We start from the raw sequence: 16,554 nt of genomic DNA on the forward strand, positions 1-16,554 counted from the left end.
GCTTCATTGACGTCATTGTGTCGTTTTCAACTGACCCAGTCCACCATTCCGCTGTTGACGAGAATCTTCCACGAATTTCGACGTCGTATGGGCCAGAATAGTTGAAGAGGGTCTTGCATTTTTCTCGGGTCTTCTGGATGCTCGGAGTGGTTACGAGAGGGGCTCGGAGCTTTTGGTTTTAACTGGGATGGTTTCGCGCTGACCGCAAGTTGACAACCAACAGCTGGCAACTCACTAGTATGAAAACGTAGGAGGCTTCCGCGATTCTGTCATGGCAAATGTCAGGCATATCCTTCCCCCTGAGCGGCTATACCGCGCCACCACTTCTACCTGAGTTGTTAGGCTCTGATACGACATTGCGATGATACCGCCAGAGATGGACCCTGTTGGTTCCCGCTTCGCACCACTCTCGGACTCGCTGTCGCCATCTTGAAATCTTTATCTTCCTTGAATGGGTCTCACCGGAGCTGTCGTTCCTCCAACACAACCATCGACGCCAGTTCTTCTTCCGCCTCCAGCAGTGGGGGCAACCACCCGAGGACACAAAGTCGACAACGTGTTCAACTCTGCCGCAGACCTGGTTGGCGAGGCGGACCCTGCGGCAAAGGGTCTTGTGGTATGCCAGGGTCCGTTCGCAGGCGTCGCATTTGGTAGAGTTGAGCTGGCACATGGTGAGAAGTTTTGATTTTGATGTGGATCTTGATACGGGCTTGCTCGTAAAAGTTTCTCACATCACGGATGTATATCCCAGCGTCTCTGGATTTGTAATGAATTTTGCATACGTGTGCTGGGTTCAGGGACAGTGAGTCACTTGCAATGGGGCAAGGCATGACCCTCAAGACCCTCCAGATGAAGGCATCACGAGATCTGCAGAGAGGGCACACGTAATCTTGCAGACTTTGATGCTGCAGTTAGTCACTTTAGAAGCTGTACGTCCTACGATATCCTGTGGCGAAAGAAACAGTCGCAATGTTGGCATGTTGTGTGGTTTAAAGGGTTGCCCCTTTTCAGAGCCAGCAGGCAGATATCCCGGCCACCCCCCTTACTGCGTGACAAAATTTTCACGACCCGTTGCAGGATTTTGCAGTGACTCAGGATTGTATCAAGTTTGCGTATGCCGTTGCGTATGTTGCACATGTTTGGCCTCGATTTCCATTCGCAGTTGTCCGGCGCATCGCCACCAAAACGTTGCCTGAAGAGGGATCCTGTTACACGCTTCTCTCCGCCATGCCCAATTCTTGAAAATCATTTAGACATGCTTTGAGGAATGCGTAGACTTGTTTTAATGATTGTTTGGGCCTGCTTCTGCGATTGCTTCGACTTGACAAGTATAAGTCGAATGTTTTCATCACCAATATCAACATATATTTATCAACTGCCAACGAGTTCTCTACGTAGGTACCTAATCTGACCGGTCTTAGCTTCACCAAGAGCCTTAAGGCTCCCGGTTACTGACCCAGAACACCGTGTGAAGGTGCCGGCCGTCGTTCTGGTGCCTCCGCAAAGACCCAGGGGGGCTTTGCATCATCGGCGGGACGAGAAAAGCAACAAGACTCAGACAGCCAAAATCTCTGTCGTCCGTTTAAGGCTGGATGGCGCTAGCCATAAAGTCTTATCCGGTAACAAAGAGATCATGGCGTTATCAAAAAGAAAAGAAAGAATGCGCCGCGAGGCGTAACTGTCTTGTATCGATAGGGATGCCGTTCGGCTGGTAGTGCTTTGAAAAGAGGGTGCCGTTAGGCCCTTCGTCTTTCAAAGTGTCCATGCGTAAATCCCATCGCTGTTCAAAAAAGGGGTGCCATTAAGCCCACTGTTATTGGAAATGCCAATGCTGCTAAGCATGTCGTCCTTGGAGTGCCGTAATGTCCATCGTTCTTCAGAATAAAGGATGCCGTAAGGCCCATTGTTCTTCGAAAGAGGGATGCCGTTAGGCAGACTGCGAGCACCCAGCCCTAGCTCGGTCGAGGGAGGCCTTGACGTCGGGGTTCCTCAGCGTGACTCCATCGTACTTGCGTGTGAGGCTGTGGTCCTGGAAATGTTGAAGGTTCTGTTGCTTGTTAGCGGAATGTCAAAGTCGAGAAACCACCAACGTACCATTATCCATTCGGGATTAATCGCCGTCACGCAATGCATGTACTGGATCCCAGCATATTGAATGCTGTTGTATGTCACCCACTCCCACGACATGTCGACGAGGCAGCTGCCCGGCTCAGGCGTGACGGGGTAGTTCTCGTGAACGGTCTTGTAGGTACCGTCACCCTTGTTGCTCAGGATCGCAGTCTTGTGGCAGAAGCCAGCTGCTAGGCTTTGGCGGATCTTCTCGCTGAACTCGGGGTCGCGGAGGTCCATTTCCGGGACCTGGTTGTCATTCAGTAAGAGACCTGCAACCCTTGGCATCTGTCCGTCTCGCATGAGTCTGGCTTCCTCTGCAACTTCCAGGTCGATAGACGAGCTCTGGCACCAGTTGGCCAGCTCTGCTTCGTCGGAAAGGCTGTCCCGCTGACGCAGGTAGGCACAGAAGGCGTTCAGCCGGGCTAGGTGGTCGGACTCAGGATGGCCGAACTGCCGTCGCTTGACATCGGCATCATACCGTCGCTCATGGGGCCTCATGAAGATGTCTCCCTGCGAACCGAGTAGGCAGGCGATGGTGACAACTTCAGCGAGGCAGCCGAGCTCTTTGGCCATAACGAACGCGTTGTACCAGGCAGGGTGAACCACCGGTGTGCGCACGGCGATGGAGCCCTTCTTAGTGATGTTGGTCTCGCCATCAATGTAGCCCCTGTTTGTCATATTAGTATATGTTGTCGAATAGGAGAAACCTTAGCCTAGTTAGTATTTACAAAGCGCAAAGCTCACCCAAAGCTCGCAGCATCGTCTCTGGATCAGGACGGTCGACAAAGTCGAGTTGGAACCCGCAGCACTTCAGTAACAGAATCTCCCTTGTAACCTCACTTGCTTGAATGGCTAGGTGGATGCTGGAGGGGCAAATCCAGTTGAAGGCGTGCTTGGTATAAAGTCGGTAGCAGATGCCACCCTTCTGCTTCCGACTGACTAGGGCAGCTCGTAGCTCGGCCATAGGCTTCGAGATCGGGACCGTCATCAGGTTGTACATCCCCACGCGGGGGGCATGCCTGGCCTGCCTGGATCTTCCTGTATCTTGGATCCTCAGTTAGTCTATCAAACAGAAGCTTAGGGGGTGTTGTGGTTGTGAAAGCGTCACTTACCGACCACGTAGGTGATCTCGGGGATCTTTATGCCAACTTGTGCCAAGTCCGTAGCGACGAAGCACTTCTGGGGCCCAGAGTCCTGCAGTAACTCGAGCGATGGGGGAGCTTGACCCAGAGGGATGACCTGGAGGGTGGGCGTCTTCTGGCCGAGAATCTCACAAACCTCCCGGGCCTCCCACTCCGCAGTCAAGAACAGGAGAATATCGCCTTTTGGCTTTGACTCGACAATCGTCCTGATAGTGCGGACGGCGGTATCGAAGGCCTTGAGTGTTGCGTCCTGCAGGTACTGAATTTGGATGGCGTTAGCCTGCTCAACGGCACGGAAAACGTTGCTTGTCTCGAAGAACTGGGTAAACTTGTCAAGGCCGGCGTTGATGTCTGAGACGATGACAACCTTCAAGCCTGGACTCATTCTCATGACATTTTTGAGCATGGCCATCACCATATCCGTAGCCAGGGTTCGCTCATGTGCCTGGTCAACAACAATGCATGCCTACTATTGTCAGTCACAACCCAACCTACACACGGAATAACCTACATATTGAGGGAGATCAGGGAAGTAGACAAGCTGCTGCAGCAAGAAGCTGTCGGTCAAGAACTTCAGGCGCGTGTCGTTGCTGCTCCGTTCGCCGTCGCCGATGTGCGTTTGGCATCCAACAATGCCGCCAAGAGGCACCTCCATCTCGTTGGCAACCTGGGTCGCCGCGCTTGACGCAGCAGACCTGCGGGGCTGCGTGCATCCGACGACCTTGTGGTCACGCATCCATTCGTCAAAGAGGATGAATTGCACGAGCTGTGTGGTCTTCCCGCAGCCCTTATCCCCGACGACGATGGTGACCTACGACATATCAGCACGGAAACCTGCAAGGGGAGGGTTGGAAGCGACGAAGACTTACCTGCCCCGAGTGATAGTGCTCGAGGAACTCCTGGCGCTTCTCTGGGCTGCATATCTGGTACTGTTGGCGGCGCCCCTCGAGGTTCGTAAAGTAGTCGGCAGAGTGCAGGCTGCCAGGCAGAAAGGGGTTCTTGGCACCGTTTTCGAGTACTATGGCCTGTTCGGCCGTCGTGGAGTTCAGAAGAAGAGACTCCATGATCGCTTATTTTGTGGGTCGTGATAGTGGGAGAGAAGAAAATATTGGTTTTGATCGCGGTAGTTGTTGTTTTTGAGTGGTGGGTTTTGGTGATGCTGCGATCGGATGTTTGAGTGCACATAAGAATCAAAACAAACGATTTCGATTGAAAAGAATTCACGTTATGACAGATTTTCAAGCCTTGTAAGCTGTTTGGTCTCTACTTGGACAAGTTGCCATGGCAGATCTTCGAAGAGTTGGCTGCCAGCTGGTCGGCAGTGCTGGGACTCTGGGCGTTACAGACGATCATTGAGATTTTTCCATCAATAAGTCATTTCAATACCCAAGCGTACATTTCCTCAGCACCACATTTACCACGATATCCAAATCACATATAACATAAATTAGAAATAGTCCAATTATCTATGAACAATTCCAGGTACTATGTCAGAGAGTTGCTATAACCGAACCTCAGTACTTCTCATAGTTAGGGAGGATATGAGCTTTTTCTTTGCTAATATTGCACATTCTTCAGTTCAAAGTTAGACTTTCCACTTTCAAATATTTGAAAGAGCTTCTCTAATATCTCAGATCAAATGCGTCCTCAAATTCAGCATACGCAATTAGCAGTAACGTACATGATAAGCGAGCGCCGCAGACAAGCGAGCGCCGCACTTTTCCCTCCTACACCTAACTTTTCATTTGATCAATTGATTATCAACCACCAAATATGTCAGACCCAAATACTGAGGCTAGAACGCTTCTTGCCCTTCAAGCCCTTCAAAATAACCCAAAACTAAGCATCCGAAGCGCTGCAGGGATGTATAAGATTGATGAGCGGCGGCTACGTCGCCGCCAGCAGGGCATTCAATCCCGACGCGATACTATCCCAAATTCACGCCGACTATCTGATCTAGAGGAACAGATCATAGTTCAATTCATTCTCGACCTAGATGCGCGAGGTTTTCCCCCGCGACTGCGTGCTGTTGAAGCAATGGCTAATCGACTGCTTGCCGACCGCGACGCGCCACCCGTCGGCAAGCGCTGGGCTTCTAACTTCGTCAGGCGACAAGAAAAGCTAAAGACGCGTTTTTTTCGTAAATATGACTACCAGAGGGCTAAGTGCGAAGATCCAGAGGAAATCCGGAAGTGGTTTCGGCTCGTGGCGAATACAATCGCGAAGTACGGCATCCGATCAGATGATATCTGGAACTTTGACGAGACTGGCTTCCTTATGGGTATGATTGCAAGCGGAATGGTTGTTACTGGCGCAGAAAGGCGTGGTCGACCAAAATCAATACAGCCTGGAAGCCGGGAATGGATTACAGTGATTCAGGCGATCAATGCGGAGGGCCAAGCGATTCAGCCGTTCATCATAGGTGCGGGCCAATATCACCTCGCCAACTGGTACAGAGAAAGCAACCTCCCGGGCGATTGGACTATTGCAACCTCCCAAAATGGCTGGACCGATAACGAGACCGGTCTCGAGTGGCTAAAGCACTTTGACCGGTGTACAATCAAGCGATCAAATAGTCGCTATCGTCTTCTGGTCCTCGATGGCCACGAAAGTCACCACTCCGTCGACTTCGAGAGATATTGCGAGGAGAATAAGATTATTACGCTTTGTATGCCGCCTCATTCGTCTCATCTACTTCAGCCTCTTGACGTCGGGTACTTTAGCCTGCTTAAAAAGGCTTATGGTCGAGAAATAGAGCATCTGATCAGATGCTCTATTACCCACGTTTCTAAGAACGAGTTCTTCCCGGCCTTCTATGCCGCTTATCAAGCTACTATAACGGAATAAAATATCAGGTCTGCTTTTAGAGGGGCTGGACTTGTCCCTCTTGACCCGGAAAGTGTGGTCTCAAAGCTTGATGTGCAGCTACGGACTCCAACGCCGGTTGAGGAGGAGGCCGGGCCCTTAACCCCTTGGGCTTCAAAGACCCCAAGGACAGTGCTTGAGGCCGAATCTTAGTCTGAATACCTTGAAAGACGAATCAGAAGACATCAAAGTAGCTCCCCAGAGTCAATTCTTGAGGCATTAAAGTGTCTTTCTAAGGGAACAAAGGCAGTTATGTATGAGATGACATTATTAAGGGCTGAGGTACAGGATCTTCGACAGGCGAATGAGATACTAAGCCGGCGCCGGAGGGCAAAAAGAACCTGGCTATAGAAGAGAGGGGTAATGACGGTAGAGGAAGGAAGGCAAGCAATTGATCAGATGGATATTAATGCGCAGGTAGTAGCTAAATCGTCGAGAAGTAGTGGTCAAGGAAGGTCGGCGCGACCGGGAGTTCGGCACTATAGAGTATGCGGCAAGCCCGGTCATAATGCTAGAACGTGTCAAGTAGTGATTGAGACCTCCGGGGAAGAGTATAGCGAGTAGTTTCAATTGATCAATTAATTTATTGTGTTTTTATTGTGATCTTACTAAAGAGGGTTGAGAAAAGTGCGGCGCTCGCTTGTCTGCGGCGCTCGCTTATCATGTACGTTAATCATAGACGCTCTAGGCTTAGTTCTCGGTCAAGGGCAATTAGTTAAATCCTCTTCAACAATTCTCTGCACCCTCGCCACTTTATGAAAAAACAATGTTTCGCCATCTGATACAGGAAGCTCGGAGATGTCAAGTTCCGCAGCTCGAGACCTGAACAATCATCAAGATTGGGCATCGTTGTTGGGGAGATGTGATCAATATCCTGACAACTTTTCTATGACAGATGCCTTTCAATGCTAGACCTTCCCATATATAAGACATTAACGGTACCGATAGCCACGATTAACGCCAAGAATGCCAAAATGACGAGCCGTGAAGACCGATGGAGGTTGTAAGTCAAGTCACGTGCACTCCCAACTGGATGACGAAGGTCCGGAACCGGTCCCACCTAATTCCAGCCCCAGCCTTGGTGGTGGGTGGAGACGCGCGACAGGCAGGAGCCTCTTGCGTGAGCCTCGTCACTAAAGTGACCAGCTTCCTTCGACCAAACAAGGCCCCACGACCTCCGATCAATCACATCAACTCCATCCACGAATCCCAGATCTCGTCGCCTCACCACGAGCTTTCACTACCGAATACCTCTCCTGTGGATAATACTGCGCGCTCCCCGTCATCATGTCTGAAGGAGCTTTGAAGCCCGAGAAGGACTTCTCCAAGGAGGTCGACCAGCAGCTCCCCGAAGCTGAGAAGCTGGCTGCGGTTGGTGTCCCAGCTCTGCATCGTCAGCCGAAGCTTCCACTGACTCCATGCATAGTCCAACAACCTCCAGGGAGCCATTGAGAAGCTCGCTGCGCTTGAAAAGCAGACCCGACAAGTATGACTTGCGCCCTTGATCCCCATCCCCGCTAACCCAAACGCCAGGCATCCGATCTTGCATCGACATCACGAGTATTGATCGCAATCGTCACACTATGCAAAAATGCCAGCGACTGGAGTTTGATGAACGACCAGACCCTGGTCCTGTCCAAGAAGCACAGCCAGCTCAAGCAGGCCATCACCAAGATGGTCCAGACCGTCATGGGCTTCCTCGACGACACCCCCGACCTCAAGACCAAGCTTTCCGTTATCGAGACCCTGCGAACAGTGACAGAGGGCAAAATCTTTGTCGAAGTCGAGCGTGCCCGCGTCACCAAGATTCTCTCCGACATCAAGAAGGAGCAGGGCGACCTCAAGGCCGCCACCGAGATCCTTTGCGAGCTTCAGGTTGAGACCTTTGGGTCTATGGACAGACGGGAAAAGACCGAGTTCATCCTCGCTCAGGTCGCTCTCTGCATTGAGAGCGAAGATTGGACTCAGGCTGGCATCCTGGGTCGCAAGATCAGCACACGATACCTCGCCCGGAAGCCCAAGAAGACGGCCGAGCAACTCGAGAAGGAGGAGAAGGAACGTGAGAAGAAGAAGGCCCGTGGCGAGGAGGTGCCCGAGGAGAAGCCAGATGACACAACCGACCTGAAGCTGCGATACTACGAGCAACAGATCATCCTTGCCAAGCATGAGGACAAGTACCTTGATGTTTGCAAGCACTACCGACAGGTTTTGGATACAGAGGCAGTCGAGGAGGATTCGGCCAAGCTTCGCCCTGTAAGTTCTTGATGCCCATGTGCGGATTCATTCTCTAACCTCTTCTAGGTCCTGCAGCGCATCATCTACTTTGTCATCCTCGCCCCCTACGACAACGAGCAACACGATCTCCTCCACCGAATTCACAAGGACACCCGCAACACAGAAGTCCCCCCTGAGGCTGAGCTTCTCCGACTCTTTACTGTCCACGAGTTGATGCGATGGCCAGAGATTGCTAAGAGATTCGGCCCCCACCTATGCAGTACGGATGTCTTTGATGTGCAGCCTGGTCAGTCCTCAGACGAGAAGGCGCACCAGCGATGGCAAGATTTCCGAAAGCGAGTCATTGAGCACAATGTCCGCGTCATTGCCAAGTACTACACTCGCATCCAGATGGGACGCCTCACCCAACTGCTCGACTTGGCTGAGGACGAGACGGAAAAGTACATCAGCGAGCTGGTCACTTCCAAGACTGTGTACGCCAAGATTGACCGACCTGCACGGATCGTCAGCTTCGCGAAGCCTCGGGATGCTGATGACATTCTGAATGAGTGGAGTCACAACATGAAGAGCTTGCTGGGACTCTTGGAGAGAATCGATCATCTCATCACCAAAGAGGAGATGATGGCAAGGATCCAGCCGGCCAAATAAGAACTCGGAGTCAAGATAGAGCGGTTTACAATTCATGACGGTTTGGGTGGTCTGTAATTATACAGGTTAGATAGGCCTCGGGATGAGGATATGTAACATGGCACTTGATGCATGAGTCTATCTGTTTGTCTATTTCAGTCTATGGTCTGGTGTAAGTTTATCATGATATCTACAGGTCTGCTTTAAGCTCCTTCTCTTCAGCATGTTGCTTAATGAAGCCAGCCAGGGGCATTCCCCATTCCTTGTTGACAGGTACATGGTGACCTCCAGGATGAACCATGACCAGAGGCTCCTCGCAACGGTCCACGAGAGCCTGACTGCGGCTCTCATCCACAACTGTGTCGAGACTGCCGAGGTAGTGCAAGGTAGGGGTCTTGATCTTGGGCTCGAAGCAGAACTGGAGGGAGTCGGGTGTTGCCCAGAAGCCAGAGTAGAAGACTCCAAACTTGAGAGGCTTGCCATCGTTGGCTTCTCTCAGTCCTCTTGCCCAGTCGCCCTCCTTGCTCTCTGGTAGTGGCCGCTCCGGCTCTAGTGCTGCAGCAACAAGAGCGGCCATAGCACCGCCCTGACTGAAACCACCCACAGCGTCAATACCGCCGGCCTCCCGGATCGCCTCAGCAACAGTCGCCATGCCCTCATCCAGAAGACGATAGTTGCCCGTAGCCTCGTCCTTGCGCCACCAAGCCCAGGTGTCGGGTTGATAGTCCTCGGCAGGAGGCTCCTCTGGGGGTTGGTAGCCCGGGATGTCCTCCGCGCTCAGACGATTGGGAGCGGTGGCATAGATGAGGACTGGGAAGAGAGAGATGGGGTTGAGAAGCTTGACGAGGAGCTTCTCGAGGGCTCGAGTCTTGGCGCGGAAGAGAGCGCCAGATTGTGTGAAGCCTGAGATTGTGAGCACATGGTCAAAGAAAGTGAGTGTGAGTGTCCAGGGTAGTATGCGGTTAAAGACGAGCTAAATGACCGGGGAGGTTCTGTGTAAGCGGAATAACACTCACCATGAAGCATCAGAATCTTGACCTCCTTCTTAGCCCCCTTGCCGTTGGGCTTTTGTTGTTTTGCCCCATTGGGTCCCGACATGGCCGTCATTGTCGATAAGCAAACTCGTACAGGAAAAGCTGAAAGACGTCTAGTCGCAATAGGTCTAGTGATGGAGAAAACTCCAAAAAGCAGGCGCATCTATATGTTATATGTCTAAGTTTGACAAGACGTTGCAAGGGGGCTTCGCCGTGTGAGTCGATGGGGAGCGATAGCGATGATTTGTCAGGATGAGATTTATCCAGACCTTTCAAGGTTCCTATCTCGGGCCGCTACACGACTCGGATCACGTTTGATCCCCACCAAAAGTGAACCGTGGTTAAGGGTCTTTCGGATATAGTTTTCGACTACAATGCGGCTCAATGACTATTTTGAGTACATACTAGGTGGTTTGTTTGCTGTTGAGATATGCAAGCTGGAGTATTGCGTAAGAGGAAATAGACGTCTCGGGGTCAGATAACTGATACGTGACTCCTCCACTGCCAGACGCCATGCGAAAATACGTCACCAATTTGCGTGTAAACAAAGCTGTATAGTTAGCAATCAAGGCCAATTGAGGCATTGAATCACGCAGGATATTCGTGATTCAATCATCTGGCAAGTTCGGACCTTCGGAGCAACGCGTTCACGATTCCAATTGCACCCATCACATCCAGTACCCGTATATATCGTTCGATAGGTCAATTAAGCCCCTTTTGCGACTCTATGATACAATCCCATCTCATCTCATGGACCCTGGCCTCGCTCTCGAGCGGATCGTTCATGCAGTGCTTTGACGAAATCCCATCTCCTTCTAACCGTTCGGACTTAGTGACCACCAGTCTTGGCGTTGGGGTTGCGGGGGTCGTTCTTGAACTCGGCGGCTAATGTTCTGGTCAGTCGTCGCATTCTGAGGGGATTCTATTCCGTTGGGGGCCGTACAGTTCATCATGGCGTTCTGGGCAGAGTTGACACCATAGGCAATGACAACACCTGTATCCTGAATCAATTGCTGTTCCAAACTCATCGAGGCATCAATCGGAGTCGGGCGCGCGGGGAAAAACTCGTCGAGGGAATCGTTTCGTCGGGCGAGCTGCGCAAATTCACGTACCGGCAGCGAAGAAGGGCCAGTAAGGCTTCACTATTCGGGGGGTCAGCGGGACACAGAGGAAGAGCGCAGGCGCAATTGGGACATACAGAAGGGAGCGTTGAACTTCTTGAGGGGCTGAACACCGAGCCAAGACATGATGACGGATTCGTGGGTATCGTGGGAGGTTGAGGTTCGGGTTGATGGGAGTTTCGGCAAGGTGCTGCTTTGAGATTGATTGAGAGTATTGAGAACGAGCCTTTTTCCGAACGGCAGACCCAACAAGCTCCGAGCGGGTTCTGCCGAAGCCGAGCCCGGAACGTTTTCTGGGTGCCTGGTTGTGCGCCTGAGATTCGAGGCATCTAGATCAGGGGATGGAGGCTGAGGGTACGTACCTCTGCGGGGCCATGCGAGCAGCTCCCCACCCCGGCAACCGCAGAAACCAATGCACCGAACCCCGCGTTTCCAAGGCACGCTAAGCATTCACACGTGATGGCAACCTTGCAGGTGACATCATCGGGAATAGAGCTCCAGCTCCATCAAGCTCCCAAGCTTTAAGAAGGGGAGATACGTACTCGAGTCACACTCAACTCAAACCTTCCCGCCCAGTCTTGTCACTTTCTTGTCTCATCAAATCAGCCTATTCTCTCTCCCCTTGTCTTTTTGTCTGTGCGACACACTCAACCACTCGTCATCACCTCAAACAAACAAACGCCCGTACCCAGAAAGTGCGGGGTGATTATACTGTACATTCCTGGCACGGTAACCCGAGGCCGTTCCGTCCCTCCAACTCCTAACCATCCATCCAATCCGTCCCCCGGCTTCTGTTAAAAACCCTTTTTTTGCAAGGGCAAGCTCGAAAAATACTGTGCCTTCCCGCTCCTGCTGTGCCCTCCAGAAACTCTTGGGTTGCCACCAATTGTTACCCTGACGCCAACAAACCAGCTGTTGCCGCTACTCTGTCTTCTGCTTCTGCTTCTGCCTCCCGCCATCTTGAAACTCCATCTTCGGTCCATTTTCCTCCTTTGAGCATCTTCCCCCGTCTTCTCGTTCGATTTAAGATCTTCCAAAACCAACGTCGGCCTTTTTTGACGTTGACACCATCTGAGAGATCGTCATTCTTCTTCCTCCAACTGCGCCCGTGTCATCTTTGCCAGACACGCGTTGCGCCTCCGCTCTTCATACTTTACCCGTACATTCCAAACTCTCAACATCCAAGATGCTGAGTCGCCAATTCGCACGCGCCGCCGCCGTCACCTCGCGTGCTGGCCTGCGAGCTCTCAGCTCAACTGCCGCTCGTCTGGATGCCCACACGCCTTCCATGGGAGACGTCAACCCCTCACGCGCCGCCGTGGACACGTTCAACCAGAAGCAGAAGGCATTCCGCGAGCACCTGGTCGAGGCACAGAAGGAGCGAGAAGCCAGTGAGTTGCCTGCCCACCCGCAATCTGCTAACGTTCCGTTCGCCAAGCCGGACGAGGGCTTACAGAAGGACGACGCAGGACGAACCGCAGAGGTCAAGGAGCCAGAGCCCTCCCGCAAGGCGGGGCCTCTGACGAACCTCATCTACGGCACAAAGGAGGGTCGCGAGCTTGACGCACAGCTCGAGGCGAGCTTCAGTCAAGTTCTGGCCCGTGGCAAGTATGTCCACTCGATCGTCTTCCACGAGGTCAAGCCCGAAAAGGTGGACGAGTATGTCGACCTCGTGGGACACTGGTACCCCAAGATGGCCAACGCCCCCGAGAACAAGGTGCATCTCGTCGGAAGCTGGAGGACAGAAGTCGGCGACTGCGACACGTTTGGTATGCATCCCTCAATCCCTTCCATCTTCAAAAGCCGAGGTGCTGACTGAATGCGCGGGGTAACAGTTCACATCTGGGAATATCAAAAGTACGAGGGCTACCACCAGTCCCGACACTCCATCACACACCACCCCGAATTCGCCGAGTTCGATCGCAAGCTCAAAGGCATGATCAACTCCAAGAACATCTCGCTGATGCAGGAGTTTTCCTTCTGGCCGACCACCCCTCCACGACAGCTCGGTGGCGTCTTTGAGCTGCGGTCTTACACACTGCACCCCGGCAACCTGCTCGAGTGGGAGACGCACTGGCGACGAGGCCTCAAGGCCCGCCGCGAGGTCATGGAGGGCGTGGGCGCTTGGTTCGTCCAGGTTGGCGATCTCAACACTGTCCACCACCTGTGGCAGTTTGCCAACCTCGAGGAGCGCCGCGCTCGCCGTGAGCAGAGCTGGCAGGTTGAGGGCTGGAGCGACACTGTCCACAAGACGGTTCCTCTGATCCAGAGCATGAAGTCGCGGGTCCTCATTCCCATGCCTTGGTCTCCCGTGGCCTAGACGCCCTGTTTGCGGCTGCTGGCACGCTCCTGATGGAGTGTCCCAGCCAATGGAGCTTCGTCATGTCGAATCGGACCCGGGCGACTCGACAATGTCTTCTTGCACGAGATTAGAGGTCATATTGTTCATGTTCTATGCATAATTCCTTTGTATTGTGTCATTAATGTGTGTTTCTACGGACTTAGCGGAGGAGCGACGGAACCGGACCATGAATTGCATCCATGTACAGGTGTCATCTACAGTTCTACAGATTCAGTCAGATCAAATCAAATGGAACTTGAAATCCAGACAATCATGCCCAACGAATAAATTGGTGCCGATTCCAAATGCCCATCAAGGAAGCTCAACAGTGAGCTACAGGGGTCACAGTAGCCACTTTCACCACAACGCCAGGGTATCCAATCAATTTACATGCAAGCCTGCTCACATGGCCTCCCCCTCAATGTCAATATTCCTACGAGTCGACGCTGAGCACCTCTGACAGATTCCTCCGCGCCTGGCCGAGCATGTGACTTAGGAAGCCGAGCTTGGAGTGCAGGGAGATGAGGCTCGGATCTGCACTTTCGACACGCACCTTTTCCCGGACATAGACTTCCTGCACATCCTTGCTCTCCGCGTCGGCTGCCGACGATCTAGGCTCTGGGGTATGGCGCGCACTGCCCCGCTTGGAGCCCCCGGCATCGCTCCCCATGGCATTGTACCGGAAAACGGTGTCCATCTCGTCATGTTCAAGACGACGGAAGGTGCCGATGGCAAGGCCGAGTTTAGTTCCAAAGTGGACGGGTGCATCCGCGGGTTCTAGAGCGCGCAGCCAGAGCACGATGCAGCTCTCCTGCAGGCCGAGATAAAAGCTGAGGTTGGGCCCCGGGGAGGGCTCAAAGTGGTACGGCGGACATGAGCACGTCTGCCAAGCAGGGTCGGCATCTGTCAGAGGGGGACCCTTGAGGAGTGCCGCCGAGTCAGAGAGGGAGTCTGCGAGGATGGCGAGTGTGGAGGAGAGGGAGCGGGCGTCCTGCGGCTTGGACAGGGTGATGGAGAGGAGATCGATGGATTGGTTTAGGTACGCGTTCAGCGAATCGAGGGCCTGGATGTGAATGACGTCGGACTGGGAGAGCGACAGCGTCTGGGCGGGTATCGTTCGAAGCTGGAGATGGAGATGCTGGGGGGCTCAAAACGTCAGCTTGCAGGAAACGAGGCTGAAAGGTGTGGGGAACAAATAGGCTGTTCTTACCCCTTTGACGATGCGAGTGCCGACGCGGGTGAGCGTGCCCTTTACTTTTTCGTTGCGATGTGTGCTCATGACGAGTGTGCTTCCCGGGTCGATGGGCGCGAGGAGCGCATAGCAGTCCTCGAGGCCATGCTTGAGATCGCGACAGATCTGCAGCGTCTCCTCGACGATCCAGTCCAGCTCGCGCGCCTTTTCAAGATAGATCAGCATGATGTGTGCTTCCTGTCCTGCGCCTCGTGATCTTTTCCTCTTGCACTTTCGTATTTCCTCGTCATCGTACCTGGGTTTCGGCGGCTTTAAGCCTGAGCTCGTCGGGGGAGATGGGAGGCCAGATTGCAATCGACATGATGGGCGGCGCCTAGTATGAAGAAGTGCCTGAGTAGGCAGCCATGAGATCGGGGGCAGGGGGATAAGCGGCGGTCGTTCGGGACGAGGTTTTCGGTGGAGTGATTGCTTGATGGTGAGCGAGTTGGAGATGGAGGAATGTCCCGAAATGGACTGAGCTTGGATGGAGCTCCAAATTCGAGTGACGTTTGGTAGCGGGCCGTTGGTGCAGTAGCGCAGGGGCATCAAGGCAGCTGCGCCACAGCAATTGTGGCGCTCGAACAAAAATCCAGAGCTGTAGCTGGAATTGGGACACGAGAGAGACGAAAGGTAGCTGAGGTTTAAAGAGATTAAGTTATTTACTGAGATTTATCTATTTACTTTGTAGATTCAACATGGTAGATTTGCTCACTCATGATGGTTGTACAGCCAGGTATTGAGAGTGGGGTGGAGCAAACTTTCAACCTCCAAGCCATGACAACCTCAACTCATCTTCTCTCACTCAAAAACACTTCGAAGGCGCGCATCAATAGTCTCCTCTTAGGCAACAGGCGAATTATACAGTCAGAAGCGAGGAGTCAGTCATTGATATTCCCTCAAGTCTCTGAATGCCGATCCGCTGAACCATCTCCAAAATCTCGGCTGCCTACGGTCCTAGGCAGCACACGCTCAAGGCAAAATCGACACCATGGCCTCAAAAGAGACTAGCAAGGCTTCAAAGAAGACGTATGGGACTTTGGAAAAGCTACCTTCTATCACAACGGGTATGAATTACTGCCATATCTTACGGAAATATGACTAACTTGCCCAGGTGCCCGTGTCCAGAAACGCCCCCTTACCAGGCGTCAACCACCAGCATCATCCAAGTCCCGAATCATCTACGTGTCTTCAAAGACGCCATTCATGTCCGTCGTTAAGCGTGCCCGCAAGCAACTCGACGCCTCTCAACGGACCGCCAACGCGGCCCCTAAGCACGCGTCGGTACACTCCCGTATTGAGGCTCTTAAGCGCGCTGGCGGGTCTGATGCCGACAGTGCCGAAGTGAAGGTCATGGGCACGGGACGAGCGGTTGAGAAGACCCTCGCCGTCGCCAGCTGGTTTGAACAGGAGGGTGACTGTGAGATTGAGATCAGGACCGGGACGGTTGGAACCGTGGACGACGTGGTGGTGGAGGGGGATGAGGAGGACGAGAGCCGCTTGAGGAAGCTAAGCTATCTCGAGGTCTTGATTAAACTCAAGTGAGTTTCCGCGGATATATTTGGAAGGTTACAGTTATGAAGTGTGTCGCGTGCCGATGTAGCAGTGAGTGCACATCCCCCCTCTACTTGACTTCGCTGACTTGCTACGTATTTAGGCGCTATCAAAGGAAGCCGAGTCGGAATGCGCGGACACGTAACTTGGCCCACCAGAATATCGCGCTGACGGTATCGACATTGTTATGGCCTCAGTCAGCATCAAGGACGTTTCCGTGGATATGACGGACCGCCGGTAGTCCGGAAGATCCGAGTCAAGGTGCTGATATGAATAATCGACATCCGATGGTGTT

General features: G+C 52.9%; 6 protein-coding genes across 6 annotated transcripts; 3 read left to right on the top strand and 3 right to left on the bottom strand.

The window, feature by feature from the left end:
* Positions 1 to 1,927: 1,927 nt before the first annotated feature.
* Positions 1,928 to 4,318, bottom strand: LRP88_13399 (uncharacterized protein; the record flags this gene model as incomplete). The annotated part of the gene is made up of 6 exons (XM_083249770.1): positions 1,928 to 2,047; positions 2,095 to 2,779; positions 2,841 to 3,156; positions 3,225 to 3,699; positions 3,766 to 4,065; positions 4,124 to 4,318. 6 exons carry the CDS (start codon positions 4,316 to 4,318, stop codon positions 1,928 to 1,930), a joined length of 2,091 nt encoding a protein of 696 aa, XP_083094104.1.
* A 3,088-nt stretch (positions 4,319 to 7,406) lies between these two features.
* On the top strand, positions 7,407 to 9,002 carry LRP88_13400 (proteasome regulatory particle lid subunit RPN5; the record flags this gene model as incomplete). Its single annotated transcript, XM_083249771.1, has 4 exons — positions 7,407 to 7,490; positions 7,546 to 7,605; positions 7,653 to 8,372; positions 8,421 to 9,002. The coding sequence occupies 4 exons, from the start codon at positions 7,407 to 7,409 to the stop codon at positions 9,000 to 9,002; spliced, it is 1,446 nt and encodes a 481-aa protein (XP_083094105.1).
* A 169-nt stretch (positions 9,003 to 9,171) lies between these two features.
* On the bottom strand, positions 9,172 to 10,088 carry LRP88_13401 (serine hydrolase-domain-containing protein; the record flags this gene model as incomplete). Its single annotated transcript, XM_083249772.1, has 2 exons — positions 9,172 to 9,884; positions 9,998 to 10,088. 2 exons carry the CDS (start codon positions 10,086 to 10,088, stop codon positions 9,172 to 9,174), a joined length of 804 nt encoding a protein of 267 aa, XP_083094106.1.
* A 2,234-nt stretch (positions 10,089 to 12,322) lies between these two features.
* On the top strand, positions 12,323 to 13,456 carry LRP88_13402 (NIPSNAP-domain-containing protein; the record flags this gene model as incomplete). Its single annotated transcript, XM_083249773.1, has 2 exons — positions 12,323 to 12,905; positions 12,972 to 13,456. The coding sequence occupies 2 exons, from the start codon at positions 12,323 to 12,325 to the stop codon at positions 13,454 to 13,456; spliced, it is 1,068 nt and encodes a 355-aa protein (XP_083094107.1).
* Positions 13,457 to 13,910: 454 nt separating this feature from the next.
* Positions 13,911 to 15,030, bottom strand: LRP88_13403 (RAVE subunit 2/Rogdi; the record flags this gene model as incomplete). Its single annotated transcript, XM_083249774.1, has 3 exons — positions 13,911 to 14,615; positions 14,688 to 14,873; positions 14,965 to 15,030. 3 exons carry the CDS (start codon positions 15,028 to 15,030, stop codon positions 13,911 to 13,913), a joined length of 957 nt encoding a protein of 318 aa, XP_083094108.1.
* A 666-nt stretch (positions 15,031 to 15,696) lies between these two features.
* On the top strand, positions 15,697 to 16,250 carry LRP88_13404 (ribonuclease P/MRP protein subunit POP7; the record flags this gene model as incomplete). The annotated part of the gene is made up of 2 exons (XM_083249775.1): positions 15,697 to 15,772; positions 15,820 to 16,250. The coding sequence occupies 2 exons, from the start codon at positions 15,697 to 15,699 to the stop codon at positions 16,248 to 16,250; spliced, it is 507 nt and encodes a 168-aa protein (XP_083094109.1).
* Between the last annotated feature and the right edge of the window lie 304 nt (positions 16,251 to 16,554).

Source organism: Fusarium phalaenopsidis (assembly GCF_050370095.1).
Source record: "Fusarium phalaenopsidis strain FUZ10S chromosome Unknown contig_32332, whole genome shotgun sequence".
NCBI lineage: Eukaryota > Fungi > Ascomycota > Sordariomycetes > Hypocreales > Nectriaceae > Fusarium > Fusarium phalaenopsidis.